Below are 18,407 nucleotides of genomic sequence, written 5' to 3'. Positions count from 1 at the left end.
AAAAAAAGTCAGTGAAAACACATTGGTTAGTAGAGTGAAACGCCGCCAACCGCATCAGAATACGACGATCCAGTCAGAAATGGCAGCGCATAATGTACTTCACAATGTGTACCTAAAACAACCCGCCATTTCTGATTGGATAAACCTTTTAAGATGCGGTTTGCGGCATTCAACTCTACTAAGTGAGCTCTTTCAAATGAGGTATCACTCGACCCATGCTTCAATTTAAGATTTCCATGTTTTCCTCTGTGGGCCGTCCCCCCATGGTTGGCATGTCATGGTAATAGCAAGGAAAAATAGTTTACATAGCCATATGACACTGTGCAAAGTTTATAGCTGTTATCTCCTATGGTTTTTAAAATATTAAGCCGTACCCATACTTTTCAAACACCCTGTATATTATAATGATGCCTTGGTCCAGTCCTAGGCCTACTTTGGGTAACACGTCTAGCTCTTCCTCTTAGTCTACTAGTTTGTAGCCTAGGCCTGCCTCTATTATTTGCATCTCCTTGTCCTACTTCTATCACATTATCCACGAATTGATCAAATTCTTCCCCATCATTACCCAAAGTTTCCAATTCAAACACATCACTTTCGTCGTCTAGGTTACCAGCGTCTAGGTTACCGTAATTTACCACAATGTTTTCAGAAGAATTTTCACTATGATTCAACTCACAATCACTATCACGGTCTTCTTCAATAATCTGTTTTTCATTTTGGATACTAATTTCACTGAAAATACTATCACAATCATCTAATTCATCTAATAGTTCGTCATCGTCAATAAAACTTGTACTTGGACCAGCCATATTTGTAAACACGACGCAAGTACAGACGTCAGTTGTATTGGTCTTCTATTTTCACTTCCAATGCCTCCTATATCGTGAATAGAGATCGACGTAGCATTCACGTAACCAAAATAGAAGTCCAAATTACCGAATAACTCAAATACCGAACAGCAATATGTTAGAAATGGCCAAACAAGCAGTGACATTATCCGGTCGACCTATTGTCGACATGCGAGCGTTCAGCGAAACTGCCGCGGTCGACCTATAGTCGACGACCGACCGATCGCAAAGGGTTAATAATAAAATAACTTTTTAATCACCCTGAATCAAAATATGAAGAAGCTGTTAAAGAAATATTACTGATAGGCCTACTATAGTATAAGTGAAATGTTGAGTGATGAAATCGGTCAGTTCGATTACAATGCAACATGTGTGTTTTAGTTAAGAATATTTTTCCTTTGTTTAATGTATAACTATTTATTGATATGTACTCATATGTTTATTTATTTGGCAATGCATAAATTTAATAGATTACGCATGTTTAGTTGTGATGATGCATCAATTTGTTGTTATTTTTGTAACAATCTTACAAATGTAATGTGCAAATACACAATTGAATTGAGTTGTCCCTAATTGTATCTCTCTAACACATAATATGTGCACAACTATTTATACAAATGAGTATGTAATGCTGAGACAGAGATAGATAGCAAAAGTCCAAACCTTATCTGTGATTGTAGCATTTTTATTAGTCCTGTAAATTCTGTACTGTATCGACTCTCCCTTTTATTGTTTGATAAGATCCTTGCAAAGGCTGGTGGCCTATGGAGATGGACATAATAAGTCTGAGAAGACTGTCAGCCTCTTCTCCTTTAAAATACTAAAATGCTGAATACTGTCAGATGTTCTTGGAATAGTGACAATATGTAGGTCTGCATAGGTTTAGTTTTGACATTTGTCATAGAATTTATGACAAATATATGGTACTGTCAACAGTTCAAAAATTCACTTTTGCAGATTGTCACTATGTGTTTCGGGACGATCATCCCATCGTCAGATCTATAAAAACGTGGAAGTCAATTAATTTTAAAAGTATATAATAAAACATAATTCAATAAATAAAACCTATACACGATAAATATTTTACGAAACATAAATGGTACGCCTACAGCACACACACAACCACGGACACGAACTGGCTGGTCAACAGCGCAGACACTGAGGGCTGAAGGTTATGTCACTTCTCTTCCTCTACTTGCTGGTCTGATCTTATCTACTTGAGTTTTATCAGTAGTTAATAAAGTATTCTCGTGACTGAGAATCGTGTTAAAAATATAATTGGAGTTTGGGTGTTTGGAATTCGAGTTTTTCATATAATATTGCAGAATTTGGTTCTTCGTTTTGAAAATTTTTATAGATTTCATATTTTCCAGGGTGTCAAGTTTCCGACCATACCTGCATAACTTCCAGACTATTATCGATGTCATTCATATCATGGTTATTTTCAAAAAGGTGTTGGGCGAATGTTGATATTTGTTCATTTGCTTGTGGATTTGAGCGATGTTCCTTGAATCTAGTCAACAGTTTTCTCTCACTGATAAACAATGGTTGTGCATATTGGTAAATTCCAATTATATTGTACATTTTTATAAATTTTCACATCCTTACCATTAATTTAAAGATAATTATTTAGTAGGTATGAATAAAACATAAATAGTCAAAACAAAATGTATTAACAAATAGAAAAGTAGCTATTTACAAGGCAGGAGTGGTTAATATTGTTATCTGTTGCTAGTTTCCTGAAAGTTCTTTATACCAGGAGACGTTGGACTCTGGAGCACTTTCCTGGAAAGCCGCATCAGCCCTGACACTGGATCACGGCCAAAATATTTCACTTGGATCTCCTGACCCACTTCCAGACCTAGAGCACTTGGGTGATTTATCTGAAAACAATAAGCTTGATAATAGTATGGTTTTATAACTGGTTCTAAAATTGTATGATAAGTTACCTAATCTTATAAACCAGCCACCATGTATGTAATGAAGTACATGACAATTAGGCTACAAAAAGCTGTTCAACTGCTTTCAACTAATTGCGGTTAATCTACAGTTATTGTACAAAGGTCCTTAATAAATCCTTAGTTATTTACAAATTATTTTTGGAAGATTCTTTAAGGTCTTTTCAAACATTTCTCCAATTTTTGTTAAACCACCCAAAGTAGGATTTTGGAAGCTCCTCAAAAAAGAGGCATCGGTTTCGAAGCTGACCTCCTCATTTAACCTAACTCCACCAAAGCCATATTCTACGTTTGAATTTAAAAATCACTTGGGTCCAAATCCAGTAAATACGGTGGATGTGGTAATAATTAAAACTTAAGTTCTACGATTCAGCCATAGAAACTGCACTCCCTAGCATTGTCTTGATAGCAGAACACTATTTATTTTCTTGTTCAAATGAGGAACTTGATTACTACACAACTGGTGCAATAACAATGTACAATGCTTTCCAGTTGTTTTCTAAGTAATCAATGTAAACTATTCCATTTGGATCTTAAAATACTGTTGCCATCATTTTACCAGCCAATTTCACTAGCTTTCCAGAGCCCATTTGCCTTAGAAAACCAAATATGTAATAGTGTATCTGTGTTTTTTCCACAGCTATGTATATAGTTTATACACATAGGATTATCAGTGCAAGAACTTATCAGGATTCTGATGGAGAAGGGCTTGAAACTATAAACTAGGTGGCCTCAAATATCCTTTCAGCCTGTGCAAAAGGCCTTTGAGGTTTAAGTGCATGGCAATAGGTCACCCCTTAGAAGAAGAAGAGGTATTGAGGAATTCGATACTGCGGATCTTCCACTTGATTCCAAGTATTTTATTGCAAAATAATTAATAAAATCAACAGTTCTTTAACCCATTGTGTGCGGCCGGCCCACTTATGGGCCGGCTTGGCTGCGCACGCAGTGCGGCCGGCCCTCTAGTGGGCCTGGCTGTAACTGTTTCTCCCATGTTTCAGTGTAGCTCAGCTACTCGTCCGAGACGGTTGAATCTTTGCCGCATTTTCCAGTGGTAGTCACATTCCGTTTCGGTTGTTTTCGTTCTTGGTTCCCGCATTGCGGTCGGCCTGTTCTAGGCCCATTGTGTACTCTAATATTTTTGTGTTTTGTGTTGTGTTATTATGTAACTGAGGTGATTGTATATATTCTACTGTGTTGTATGTAGTGTTATACTTATTGCAATGGATTCTGCAGTGCCTAGTACCTCCGGTCTCAACACCTTTGTAAGTAGAAATGTTGAAGAGGAACATGACAGTGATGGCTCTGTGGACAAAGTTCAAAGACTTGTTGACGATTCGTCTACTGATTCTTCATCACATGATAGCGACGATGATGATCAGCATGAAATTGTGTGCCCGACTTGGAGTATTTCCACCGCAGGTATGCGCCAGATTGAATTTCTAAGAACTGATACTTTGTTGGTGCCATTCCCGGGTAACGGTACTCCAATGGATTTCTTCAATCTTCTTGTTGACGATATATTTCTCGAAAGAATTTGTCAGTTTTCCAATTCTTATGCTTTCAACGAGGTTTATGCTAAACCTAACTTGACCCCTCATTCTCGAATTAATGCTTGGAAGGACATTACAGTGCCAGAGCTAAAAATATTTTTGGGAATTTTGCTGCACACTGGAACAATCAAAATCAACCGTCTTCAGCATTATTGGAGAACGCATTATCTTTTTAACTTTAAGTGTTTTAGCACGTTCATGTCAAGAGATAGGTTCCTGGTAATTTTGCGTTGTTTGCATTTCTGTAGACACAATCCCAATGATAACGACAATGCTATTAAAAAAATCGAATTAGTTATAACCTATTTCAACAACAAAATGAGGAGTGTTTATTACCCTCAAAAAGAATTGTCTCTTGACGAGGCAATGGTAGACTACATTTTAGACAGTACATAAAGGGCAAGCGACATAAGTATGGTGTCAAACTATACACCCTAACAGAACACCAGGGTTTTATATTGAGATTTCTTTTATATACAGGAAAAGCAGACAATGTTGTCAGTGGTGTTGGGCACACCGAAAAAGTGGTTCTCCATCTGTTGAAAGACTACTTGGGAAAGGGACATGCTGTATATATGGGCAACTTTTACAACAGTTACTTCCTAGCCAGCAAATTACTCTCTGAGAAGACCTACTGCACCGGAACATTGCGTGCTGGAAGGAAACATACACCTATGGAGGTGACACACACAGTTTTGAAAAAAGGTGAAACAATTGCACAGTACGCAAATGGAGTTATGATTGGCAAGTGGAGAGACAAAAGAAATGTTACGTATATCTCAACTGAACATGAGAACGATTTAGTAGATTTTGTAGACAAACGAGGTCATGCAAAGAAAAAACCCCTCCCGATTGTCAAGTATAATGCTCACATGAGTGGAGTTGATCGTGCCGATCAAATGATGGCGTACAACCCTTGTGAACGCAAAACCATAAGGTGGTACAAGAAAATATTTATATATGTACTACAAATGATACTTGTAAATGCGCACAGCCTTCACAACATGAATCAACAAAAAATGTCCCTCTACGACTTCAGATTGGAAGTTATAAAAGGCCTTTTACCTCAACCAACTCACACCATTGAAACACCTCCTCAAAAAAAGAAAAGGGTTGAGGCTCACAAACTTGGAAAGATTCCTGGCAAAGACAGCAAAAACAAAACATTGCGAAAAAAGTGTAGGCAGTGTACTAAAGTAGGAAAACCAAACACTAAGACACTATACCATTGTGAAACATGTCCGGAAAACCCTGGTCTGTGTATGGGTCAATGTTTTGAGACCTACCATGATTCCATGTACTAACAAAAACATTCAGGTGGGAATGTATATAGTGTAGATATCATAACTAGGAATAATAAGGAAAAGGAATAATTACTAATATTAGACTAAGTGAAGTAAATTTAGTAGTGGTTGACTTTCGAGGAGGTAGACAGTGCAGAACTAACCAAAAGTGCGGCCGGCCTACATGTGGGCCCGAGTGTATATAGTGTAAATAACATTACAAAAAAAACCAAAAACAAGGAATTATAACTGTTGTTAGACTAAATAATACTGTACAATTAGTGGTTGTGCGCTTTTGAGTAGTTAGAAAATAACAACACTTTCAAGAAATGCGGCCGGCCCACATGTGGCCCCAAAACTGTGACGTCATTATTTCACCGAATTCAACCGGAAACATCCTATAGACCATCGTTCCTGTCTTTCAACCACCAAAGGTAATTTATTCCACAATAACAATATTCCCACATATGACAAACCTAATTACGGATTTTCCCGCAGCGAATGTGTTAAATCATCATCATCATCGTCAGACGTTTCCGTTCTCACGGGTCGTCGTACACAGCCTCCTCCACTTTAGTCTATCCTTCCAGGTCTCCTCTTCATCCACCTGTATTTTCTGTAGTCCCCTTCTCTCTATGTCTTTCCACACTTGGTCCTCCCATCTTCCTCTCGGTCTTCCTCTTGGTCTTCTTCCTCCTTCCTCCTTCTCCAGTGCTATTCTAGGCATTCTATTATCTCCCATCCTCTTCACATGCCCCATCCACTGTATTCTTCTTCCTTCCATTGTCTCTTGCAGTGAAACTACCTTCAATCTTTCTCTGGTTATTTCGTTCCTTATTCTATCTCTTCTTGTAGTCTTCTCTATCCCTCTTAAAAATCTCATTTCTGCAGCTTGCAATCTGCTTAAATCATTTTTAGTCCACGTCCACGTCTCTGCTCCATATAATAAAATTGGTTGGAAATAAGATTTATACATCAGTACTTTTGATTCTTTCCCAATGTTCCAACTCCACACAATCTTCTTCACCATATTGAAAAACTTTCCACTCTTCCATATTCTGTTTCCTATCTCTTCTCTTATTGTGCCCCTATCTGTTATGATACTTCCTAAATAACAGAATTCCTTCACCTTTTCAAGTCTTTTTCCTTCAACTAACACGTCTTTGTTATTTCCATCCCTTCTCTCTACTTTCATTACTTTACATTTTTGTATGTTCATCTCTAAACCATATTTCTTCGCCACTTTTGCCCATTTGTTTAACTCTCGTTCTAACTCTTCTTCCCTATTTTCCCATATCATTATGTCATCCGCATATGCTAGAATGTGTTAAATAAGCTTCGAAAATAATGTTTTCATATTATTATGCCTAGTGGTGTGTTGAAGTTGAATCTAGAATCCACAGAATCTTTAAATAGATATATTCTCAGACAGCTGATTGGCAATATGCAAATTACTGACTGATCAAATATGTTATTGTCGTACTTTGTGTTTGAAAAAAAAATAGAAGGATATAATTTAATACAATATAATAATTATTGTATTAAAAATAATTTGCTCACAGTTTTTATGTTATGTATTTATAACAGTTATAAATACATAACATACATTTGCAGTTACTGCAAATTGCTATGAGTTTGGTGTTTCTTTCATGGACAAAAGCTGATCACCATTAATAAATTACTGATCGTTAAAAAATGATTGATGAAATAATCACTAAATTAAAAAATATATACACTTTCACTTCGAATTTTATATTTAGCGTAAAGATGGATAAAATAAAGGCATTGTTATTTACTGATTTCATAACTATTTTATAGCTTAAAATAGCTGGACAATCTTTATACAATGTTCTTATGTTTAGATTTCATTGTGATGATGAACCATAATTCTATAGTATCCTTATATGTAGGTGTGACATCACATATTTTTTACTCAGAGTGAACTTGTACTTTGGTAATTGCTACCTTGCGCTGGTCCAACTGTGAATTGTGCAGGAGAGCTGGCACCATTGTGGGATATAGTGTGACCATCACACCGATCTCCCGCAGCTCTACCACTTTAGCTGTGTATATAGCTCCAAACTCCAGCTGAGGTTCCTGTTCTGACTTGAGCAGCGAATTGATCATCTCTTGGGCCTCATCCATTGCCTCCTGATTCGGTGCAAATACCCTGAATCCTGCCTCCTCATCTGGGATCACCTAGACACAGTCAACAAAGTAAAAGAGAGTGACATCCTCTTTGGCTTCATAGACTCCTGGTTTGGTATGAATGTCCTAAAACTTATATCCTTATGTAGGGACACCTAGGTACAGACAACAACATTTTTAAATAATGAGTTTATAATCTCTTGGGCCTTATTTATAGCCTCCTGGTTGGGAAGAATATGGTAGAAATACAAAGAAGAGAACATTAGTACAATGTATATACACTACAGGAGAGTGGGTACAATAATACACATATAAATAAGGCATTCAAAGTACAAATTACAAAAGTTTACAGGTAAAAGTGTGCCAAATTTAAATCAAAATGAAAAACGTCAAAAAATGACATATCTTTCTTAAATTTCAGGAACGACCAATGAAATGGAGAGGATATCAAGGAGACACAATATCAAAACTGTAGTATGTCATCCCTAAAGTTGAAAAACTGTTTGAGACCAGTGAAGGACAAGATTCCACTGTGTATGAGGAAGTCTATGAAATCCCAAGTAGCTGTGGATCTACCAATGGCTCTTTTGGGGTACAAAATGTTTAAAATCCAAACAAGTGAGTAAACACATTAGACACATAAAACCTCAAGACATGGAAAAATCGGCAATAGCAGAACACAGTTTTAAGACCAAACCGGTAATAGAATTCAACAAAAAAGTGTAATTGCAAAAATTCCATACTTTTCTAAGGGTAATAAGAAAAGTTTAAGAAATAATCAAGAATGAAAATAACCAAGTAAGAATATAGTGTGAAACCTGTGATACAAAAGCCATTTTAATCATACTTATCGGTTATCATACATCTGCCAATCATGATAAAGCTCCACCACTTCACTCACCTATACAGATGAATGCTTATCATTGGGAGTTTCGGTTTAACATCCGTTGACTGAAATTACTCCACAGTGAGGCCGAAATATTTCAAGTTAATAAATTATGTAAGCAAAGAGTCAATGTGATGTAAACCGCAAGACTTTTATGTTAGTTATATAACAGTTAGTTGATGTGATATCTTGAATGCTGCCTCAGTGTCATATTAACTATGCAGTGTCAATCAAATTAATCAAGTGTTTTGTATCACAACAAGTATTATTTCCAACACCTAAATTGCACCTTGCTAATACATTTTTCAGGTTATCATTAACGCTCCAGTGAATTGCTAAAATTTATTATAATTTTATTTATTGACCATTTGATGTGTAACTGTTCTCAAAGAATATGTTAATAAAGAAATTGTCTAATTGTCTAACCTCTTAACTGCTGAGCAATATGGCAAGCCGAGCACCACCAGCGCTACTTTTGTGTTTGCACGTTCTAAAGCGTTGTGCCCTCACTGCTTCTCGTGTGTTAAAACGTTGTCAAAAATGGCTGGTAATTGTATATTTCTTCCTGCCTACTGAGTATTGACTGCTTGCTATTTTTATTACTACCATTACTAAAGCGCTGTTTGACAAGTGTCTCGGGCTGGTTTACAACTTTGGTACTATGTCGAGACCACATGTTTACATCAAAATATTAGCTCGTGCCTAACAGCAATATATTAGTGCTGTGTATGTTTTGTTGTGTGACAGTTTTTATGATATATATTTTAGAGTGTGGGGAAATTATGGCTGATTGTCTTAATAACAAAAATGAAATAAGACAATTTCACAATGAAAACGACTGGTTGTTGGAAGACGACGCATGTTACAACAGTATAATATAACCAGTTGTTTTATTTAAAATTTAGGTAAAGAAACACTGGTTTTATTTATAGTATATTATAACAGCACGGCGACATCCACAATCTAACCTTGAAACCTCCACACTGGCCGTGCAGCGACTCTCCCACTCAGCCGCTGTAATGACTCAGCGCTACTGTACTTGTTAACACACTACAGCTGTTAAGGGGTTAAAATACATACAGGTACTATTCCTCATACAAATGGCCAGACCAGTGATTATCTTCAGTAGTTCAGAGGGTAGAGGCATGAGCAACCACTCTTGATCGACTTATGGCTAATGTTAGAGGCACAAAGCAGGGCTCAAGACTGTTACTCGGATCTGTTGTTACCTCGATGGTGTTTTATCCTGCACCGGTTTGGAGCTGTACTGCAAGAACAGTAGCATAAAGAAGATTTGAGAGTTTGCAGCGAATAAACATTCCTTTACTAACTTTAAAATAGCCAAAACTAAAAATTAACTTAAAAATATAATAATACAAACAGAGAAATAATACACACCCAAATGAGGACTAACCTACGGTGTTAGGATGGGACTCTCAGTTAAACATTTATTTATTATAACCAGCAAGCAAACAAAAAGTATTAAAATTACATACACAATAAGCAAACGTTGACAAAAAGTTAAACAAAGGATGAGAAAAATAAATTTCAAAACAATACCTAAAAATTACAACACAAAAACTATGAACAGCCATTTGTATACCTGAGCTCCAGTTTCAAGCATAATTTTTTTGAGATTGTTTCCACCAGGCCCAATCAACTTGCCTCGCTTGTGTACAGGCACATCCAAAGTAACACTTACAGGCCAGTTGCTCTTCCTTGGCTGCCTGTAACATTAGACATATACATATCTAACAAAACTATGCCAGAGTACTCGAGACGTACTGAAACATGAGAAAGTTGCTCAAGAAAGTACTACATTTTTGCATAAGTCTTTAAAGAATAAAAAGTAGATCTCCAACAAACACTAATAAATAGATGTAAGAGATTGTTTTAATAATTCATTTTATAGTTTCTTTGTAATGTTTTAATATGTTTTAAGAAGTTTTACAGTAGGAAAGTATATTGCCAGGGTTGGAAAATCTTATCTTTTACTTCAGAAAACAAAGCACAGAAACATTAAATAAGGAAACCAACATTTCTAAACAACACCCTTCTCAATGTAATAGTATTTATTACATAAATTTCCTAACTAATCTATAGCAATTGTACAGTCAAAAAACAAAAGGGCATCTTCTAGTTAAATATCCATGGACTCCTGATATAAGATATTCTAATTGACACAAAAATTAGTATTTATTTAATGTCACTTTTAACTTATCAGGTAAATTTACTTTGTTCAAGTGATTAATATTCTTGTACAGTCCATTAGGAGAGTGATAATGCATATTAGATCCTTGATGAGTTGTGCAAATACCTTTTATAAATGAACCAAAGTCAAGTATCTTTTAACTATTTAACTATTAGTGGAATATTAGGGAAAGTAGTGAATTATTATTTTTAATTTAAATGTACCTACATTATTTAAATATTATTTTTATATTAACTTGCAAGGATCAGAAAAACATTAATTCAACTGAATGATCTGAAAGAATATAAAGTATTAAAAATCCAGTAAATTAATCAATCTAATTGATTTTTTTGAGCAGTTAATCACTGTAAAATTTTAGCTAATCAGAGCTACTAGTACTATTCGATTTAAGAGAAGTTAAATATTAAATATCAGATAAAAATTAATTACACATGTACAATTAAATATTGCTCTGCTAAAGTTCTTTTCAAATCCTTATCTTACTTTATTAATTAGAACTAAACTTATGTTTATAAGAAAGATGATGTTTTATTTCAAACTTAATGTGACTAGAAATTTGTGAAGTAAAATACAAGCACAACGTATACAGTTATTAATTGAAAATTCACTGAAATTAACAACAATAATAATAAATAATTAATATGATACAGAGTAATTATATAAAATCTTAGTCACTTCCCTGTCCTTCTCTGATTTTGTTCAAAATTACAAAATAAGTTTTTGTTTAAAGTACTTAAAATTTAAGGAAATGTTTTAAAATTTAATAGTTACCAGTCAAAGAACATTGAATAATTAGTGTTTCTTGATATACTTAGTTCATACTGAACTATTGCCCTATAGGATGATCCTCATTACTTAGGTCTTAAAAACTATTGTGATTATTTTGAATTCACCAAACAAGATTCATTGTAAACCATCTATTTTTATTCTTCATTGATTGAAATTCTTTATTGATAAATAGTCTGAAAGAACAAGATAAGTATGAACTTTTGAAATCACTACATGTTTATGTTGCTTGACTAAAAAATTACATTTATATTAACACATTCACTAATGACTCTAAGGTTTGACTTTCAACATAGACTGACCTCATGTATTAGTGACACACCAATTTATACTATAGACTGACACCACACACATGTATGTTTTGGAAGCACACTACAGCCTGATGTCATGTATATGTGACACACATATTCTGTAACTTAATTTTTTCTGCTTGCCAGTTGGTCGATTTTTTAATTTATATTATTTCTTGTTGTTTCTGTAGGAATGTCCATCACAAATAAGTGTCACTTAGGTCTGAGCATGGAAGCTTTGTTTTGGCAGGAATGGTATTAGAACCTGATTTTCTAGTTCGCAATTCTTTTGTACTGTCTAACCTAAACAGTGGGAGATTTATGTTATTATAGATGAAAATGACAGTGATGAATCATTATTTAGTTGTGATTTTACCTCAGAGTACGTTCCTGACTCAGACATTGCAGGTTCATCTAGTAATGAGGGTGAGGAGCATTTACAACCATTAAATACATACTTTGACTTGGACCTAAACCCATAAAGCCCTTTAGCGGATGACGTACAGGATCCATTCAAAGAAGTACGTAATGATATAATTTATCTTGAAAACATTGCTAATGATGAAAATGTGTTGTTTGTTGTGTCAAATATCCATGATGATTGCCAGGGCCATGATATCCTGTATGATAATATATGTTGATGCATATACAGTATGATAATATACAGCGTATGCAATAGATTAACACACCACTGTAGCCTGATAAAATTCATAAACATAAGCATAAACAATAAAATTCAGGGACATAAAAAATAAGCATACAATTTTAAAAATTGTTTTAGAAAAAGTTCTTTGAAACAGGTTTAACAGTCCACCTTAAAAGTTCTGGACACTATCATCCAGGCCGAGCTAAGCAGAACATTGCGTTGGTTTGTGACAGTGTAGCTGTTATCTCCATTGAAATCAATATGTCTCTAGTCACAACAACTGGGTTTAAGATGTTCCTCTGTACAGAGAATTTTTCGGTACGATCACAAATTTCACCCCAATAAAATTCAGTTAACACAACATTTAATAGTGGCAGATCACCAGAAGAGATGACAGTTTGAGATGACTGGGTATTGAGAAAATGGCAAGAGGATGACACCTTTGCAAACAAAATCATTTTCAGTGATCAAGTGCACTTCCACTTAAATGGCTTTTTAATAAGCAGAACTGCCATATCTGGGGTTCAGAAAACCCTTGCATGATTTAAGAAAGGGAAATGTTTGCACAGAGAATGACAGTTTAGTGCAGCTTTTGGTCAGGCAATGTCATCGGCCCTTATTTTTTTTTTTTTAAGATCAAGAAGTACAATTCCTATACCACTTAATCTAGTACTTGCCTGGGTTTGCTGATGGTCTTGTTCATGATGTCAATGATCTTGGACTTTGCGTCAGTGGCAGCTTGCACTGCCTCCATGATAACTTTCAGTGGCAATCCCGGGACCTTGACATCCACTTGTATCGCAGATATCCCCTTCTTGGTGCCAGCCATCTTGAAATCCATGTCACCCATATAGTCTTCTATTCCCTAAGCCAAACACCAAGTGTTCAATAAATTTGTTACAGCTAACTTTCAACAACCCATGATCCAATCAAACATGCTGTGAATAATCGTGGTACAAACATGTAAAACCATAATTTCAAATACAAATTTCTGCATTATCACATTTCCATCTTACATGTATAGCAAAGATACAAAACTGGTGACATTTTTAAGTTATCTTAACCTAAATCGTAAAAAAATTAATGCAGTTTTAACAATTAATTAACTTTGTCAAAATTTTAAAATATTAATATAATTTACAATACATAGCCTAAATACATTTAGATATAATTTTAAAACTCAGTAATATTATACAATACTTTATCGCACAGTTTCCTCCGGCTGTGAGAGCCTCAGTACACTTACTTTCTGGATATGCCTCATATATAAAGAAGGAAAAGTTCAAATTTCCAGTTCTATAAGGGTAATATAAGGCTCTCTTTTCAGGGAAACAAAAATTAATCTTAAAAATTAATTAAAAGATTTTTAATATTTTAAATTAAATCTGCTTTGCAGGCACTATCCCACAAAAATTTCATACTGCATTATTGAATGAATTCAGCTGTAGGTCAACTTTGAAACATCATCCACTAGTCTATCCTGTGAGCTGGGTGCCAACTTCTCTGGACTATGGCGGACACTCTTTAGGGCTGCTCCATGACTTGACAGTCTTTTATTTTGACAACTACAAGATTCTTCTTGGCAAGCTTGAAAAATATGGTATCAGTGGTGTCATATTGGATTGGTTTAGATCCTTTTTGAGTGATTGGCTTTAGTGTGTAGTGTATAATGGCATAATGGTGACCAAGTGTTTCTTTCTGATTTTTTAATGATCAGAATCATTAGGGCTCAGTATTGGGTCCTCTATTGTTTCTCTCATTCAATTTCCTACCCCTCCAATGGATCGGATATTGGCCTTCAAAGGAATAACATTATCCTCTATGTATAAGTATCATCAGAAGGAGTATTTTCTCCTACAGGAATGACACCAGTCAGCTCTGACTGCAGCAGTGGGCACTGTAAGAGTAGCATGATGATCCAGGAAGATTATGTTGTCCACATAATCTCTGATCAATTAAATGGTATCAACTTTCCTTTATCACATATTTCACCATGTTAGAGACCACGTAGGGAGCCGGTGATCCAAATCTCCTCCGTCCCTCCAAAAAAAAATACCATTTTATTTTTTACATCATCTCTTATGATGTTTTCTCTGTGTGCTGTATAAAAGTTGCAATGAATGTGGACAGTATTTACATTTTTGTACAGATCCCGTAGCTCTGCCTGGCTCGTCAGGCTACGATAGGCTACTGACCTACTGAGGTGACACTGTTCTCCACTACTCCTGCTTCTCTGCACACTAAAGTTGAGACTTTATGAACTTTATGAACAGCACTTTTACAGTGGAACTGATACTACATTAACTATAACCATCCTCGACTTGTACTATAGCATATTTTTCATATTATTTTGTGGCAGTAACTAACACAACCATTACCAAAATATCCGTGAGTATCCGGTAGTCTGTAAGGTGTTTGGTATCATCATTTTCACATCGAGTGACGAGTCCTATTGCAACTCCAGCTGCAGGAGCTGATATGTCCACCCCAGCATCCATCAATGCCAGGCTTCCTCCACACACAGATGCCATTGATGAGGACCCTGTAACAAGTTAATCCTGATCACCTCTTTTATCATATAACTTATACATACTGAAACATGCTTCTGACTTGTGTGGTACAGCATATGTGAAAAACTAATGGTGACTGTGGCAGTCACGTCATGTGTTGCCTGTTTCAGTCTGTCTAATATAGACCATTTAAGAACGAGGTTTATGCGTTAATGTATATGTTGTTACAACAATTTAAGAACATTTGTTTTTACTATTAATAGGATATATATATGTATGTTTGTATGTATATTCACTAGAGGAGTTTTAAAAGAAAACTACAATTATTGATTGTACAATATTTTGTTGTAATTGCAACTTCTCCAAATATAAACGCACACTGAATAAAATTAATAAACAAAAGAAGAAAAATCTGATAACAAATTTTCTAAATGTAAATAACAATTTTGATATTCAAACAAGTTTTGATTAGTTGTTGATTTAAAAAATAATATAACAATATAATTTTGAACTATGCTATAATGTACTGTCATGTATATATATAAAAAAACCTTAGATCAGGTCTGTAAAATAAGTAGGCTAAAATAAAAGCATAGCATTGCAGAGTTGTAATTTTCAACAGTAATTTTCCAATTAAAAAGAAATGACAATTCAAATCTTAATAATAAAAATGTATATTCATTTGGTTGGTGTTACTAATATCAAAGGGTTTTAAAAACTGAAATAACTAACCGTTAGACTCCAGAACCTCTGAAGTGAGACGAATGGTGAAAGGGAAGTCTGTGGGCACGACTGACCTGAGTCCTCTCTCCGCAAGGGCTCCATGACCCAATTCTCGCCTCTGAAATGGACCCGAGCGACCTACCTCATTTGTGGCGTATGGGGGAAACTCATAATGTAGGAAAAAATTCTTCTCTTTTATTCCACTGAAAAAGGACATTAAAATTTAGATTGCACTAAAATTTATCATAAATTTTAAAATATTTTATTGTACAAATTTGGAGCATATATTGAGGTTTTTGGATGATCAAAACTCAGTCCCAAATGGCCTGATTTGAATGGCCTGGTGATGTAAACTTCACCAAATCTATAGGTAAACCACTTACAAAAAGTCACTAGGTGATTTTAGTTTACCTAAAATACACAGGGTGGGGTAAATAAAAACTAATACGATTCTTGAATCCATAAATATTATGTTGCTAACAGTTGAGCCGCACTTTGTGGCGTCTGTCAGACACAGCTGACTTATCTTGCTAATTAACAAACTACAAACATATTTAGACTAAAGACAAAATTTACTTGAAAAGCTGTAGTACTTTTTCCACAAATATTTTACTGTATGCTTATAATAAACAAAAAAAGTAATACTCACAATGTTTAAAAGAAAGATTTTTAACTAAAAATGATAATTAAACACAAAAATAAACTACTCACCCCATATTCATAGAAGAAACTTAAATATGTTGTAACAAATAAAATATTTCAGCTATACAGCTTCGCTGATACAATTAATCCTTGAAATGAGAAACATCTGGTTGACATAACAACCAGTTTTTAATTTGAACGCAAAAATGCTTTATGTTTTGCGCTTTCTGTATTTCCTCCAGTAATATATTGAATACTTTTTGATTGCTATACTGAAAAGAATATTTAAATAAAGACTTCGATACTTTCAACGTTCTGAACATTCTACGATTAATTCTTCTCGTCAAATATAAAAGATCTGTTGTTCAGTGTTTCCGCTACACAAATAAAATAATCTCAAAACTTTAAAAACATAAAGATGCTGGATAAGGTAAACCTTCATATCAATAAATAGAGGAATTGAATTGAATCATAATTTATTTCCAATTTCGGTACATCAAATAGTGTACAAACTAAAATTCAAACTCCTTAAACATAAACAAAGTGTAACAATGTAAACATTAAGCAGTAATTTTAAGTACAAACAATAACATACAATTAAGGAATCTATTTATATAACTAGTTGTACATTCATTAGTAGCAGCAGTTAATTTATTTTAAGAAGTTGAACTCATTAGGTATTAATACAAAATATTAGTGACCAAGGAAACAACCCTATATGGGCCTGTAGAAAGCCTGTGCATAGGCTCGAGTTGCTGCCATTAAATCGTGGACGGATTGTAATTGGTTGTCTTTATTAAATATAAATCATGCGAACTACGTGGTGCACTCGTCGCGTGCGCGCCCACACAAACAAATAAACACACACACTTCATGAAATATTGTACTAATGTCAATCTAAGCGAATACTTAAAAGTATTAAAATCTAGAATGGTGTATTTCCAGAATCAAGAAGAAACGACAGAGTATTAACTTATACACAGTGGTTGGTTGAGAGGATTAAAGTGAAGCAGTAAAGTTAAAGAGATAAATTATACTACGAGCTACCATAAAACCATTCATAACTGTCGGTAGTGGAGTAACAGGTTAGATAAGGGGGGGCCAATGTTAGAAGTAGTCCCGTCTGTATTCAGCCGTATTAATTGATTCAGCCTCATCAATACTGATAAGGGACAACCATTCACTTGAACGTTTTTTACACGTAAATACCGATGGTGAATCGAAAATGTGGTGATCAGGAAAATATTGACAAAGATTTCTAAATAGAAGATGGGATATGTAGAAAGAGTTAGTTGATGATATGGATTTACTAATTTGCATTGCAACAACTCCAATATTCCGTGCATATCGAGTATTATGAGAATGTGAAGTTGTTGAGAAGATTGTTGTAAAGTTGTTATAAATATGGATGAGGATTGTTTTTACGAAGATTTTACGGATTGACAGAATAGCGGTTTCTTTATATAAGGTATCAGTATGATATCTCCTACATTTTTTGTACCCGGCCTTTAAAATTGCGTTCTGAACTACCTGCAGTGGCTGCAGATGGTGGCAAGTTTAATTTCATAGGCAGTTGAAAAGAGCTTTCCCTTTTTTGTTTGCTTAGAATTAATGTTATAAAGTGGTGTTGTATTGTTCTTAATCTTTCAATTATGTACTTGTGGGTCCCTCCCCACAAATGACACCATATTGCAATCTAGATTCAATGAATGAAAAATAAATACTCCTTAAGAGTTGTGTGCTACAAATATTTTGTAAGAAGTAAAATTTTCTAATTGATGATTTAAATTTAGTTTGAACTGTTTTTACGTCTGCTTTCCAGTTTAAATGTTGATCAAGAACCACCCCTATATATGTAAAACTTGATTCCTTCGCAATGCATACACAACTGCATTTTTCGTTTATGCAATCTCAACTATGAT

The 18,407-nt window shown here is 34.7% G+C and overlaps 1 protein-coding gene across 1 annotated transcript; it reads right to left on the bottom strand.

The window, feature by feature from the left end:
* Window positions 1-2,502: 2,502 nt before the first annotated feature.
* Window positions 2,503-16,075, bottom strand: LOC124372420 (polyribonucleotide nucleotidyltransferase 1, mitochondrial-like). The gene is made up of 6 exons (XM_046830820.1): window positions 15,853-16,075; window positions 14,989-15,152; window positions 13,288-13,475; window positions 10,280-10,403; window positions 7,608-7,841; window positions 2,503-2,731 (listed from the first exon to the last, which is right to left on the bottom strand). The coding sequence occupies exons 1-6, from the start codon at window positions 16,058-16,060 to the stop codon at window positions 2,570-2,572; spliced, it is 1,080 nt and encodes a 359-aa protein (XP_046686776.1). The 5' UTR covers window positions 16,061-16,075; the 3' UTR covers window positions 2,503-2,569.
* Between the last annotated feature and the right edge of the window lie 2,332 nt (window positions 16,076-18,407).

Source organism: Homalodisca vitripennis, unplaced genomic scaffold, assembly GCF_021130785.1.
Source record: "Homalodisca vitripennis isolate AUS2020 unplaced genomic scaffold, UT_GWSS_2.1 ScUCBcl_3165;HRSCAF=8512, whole genome shotgun sequence".
NCBI lineage: Eukaryota > Metazoa > Arthropoda > Insecta > Hemiptera > Cicadellidae > Homalodisca > Homalodisca vitripennis.
The sequence above is the reverse complement of the archived record's forward strand: the minus strand, read 5'-3'. Positions and strand labels throughout refer to the sequence as shown.

Excerpts from the sequence above, each read along its gene's own strand:
- LOC124372420 (XM_046830820.1), bottom strand. The coding sequence starts at position 16,060 with ATGTCCTTTTTCAGTGGAATAAAAGAGAAGAATTTTTTCCTACATTAT. Across the intron at positions 10,404-13,287 it reads AAGACCATCAGCAAACCCAG|GCAGCCAAGGAAGAGCAACT; the intron begins GCAAGTACTAGA and ends CTAATGTTACAG. Across the intron at positions 7,842-10,279 it reads TGCTTGAAACTGGAGCTCAG|GTGATCCCAGATGAGGAGGC; the intron begins GTATACAAATGG and ends GACTGTGTCTAG.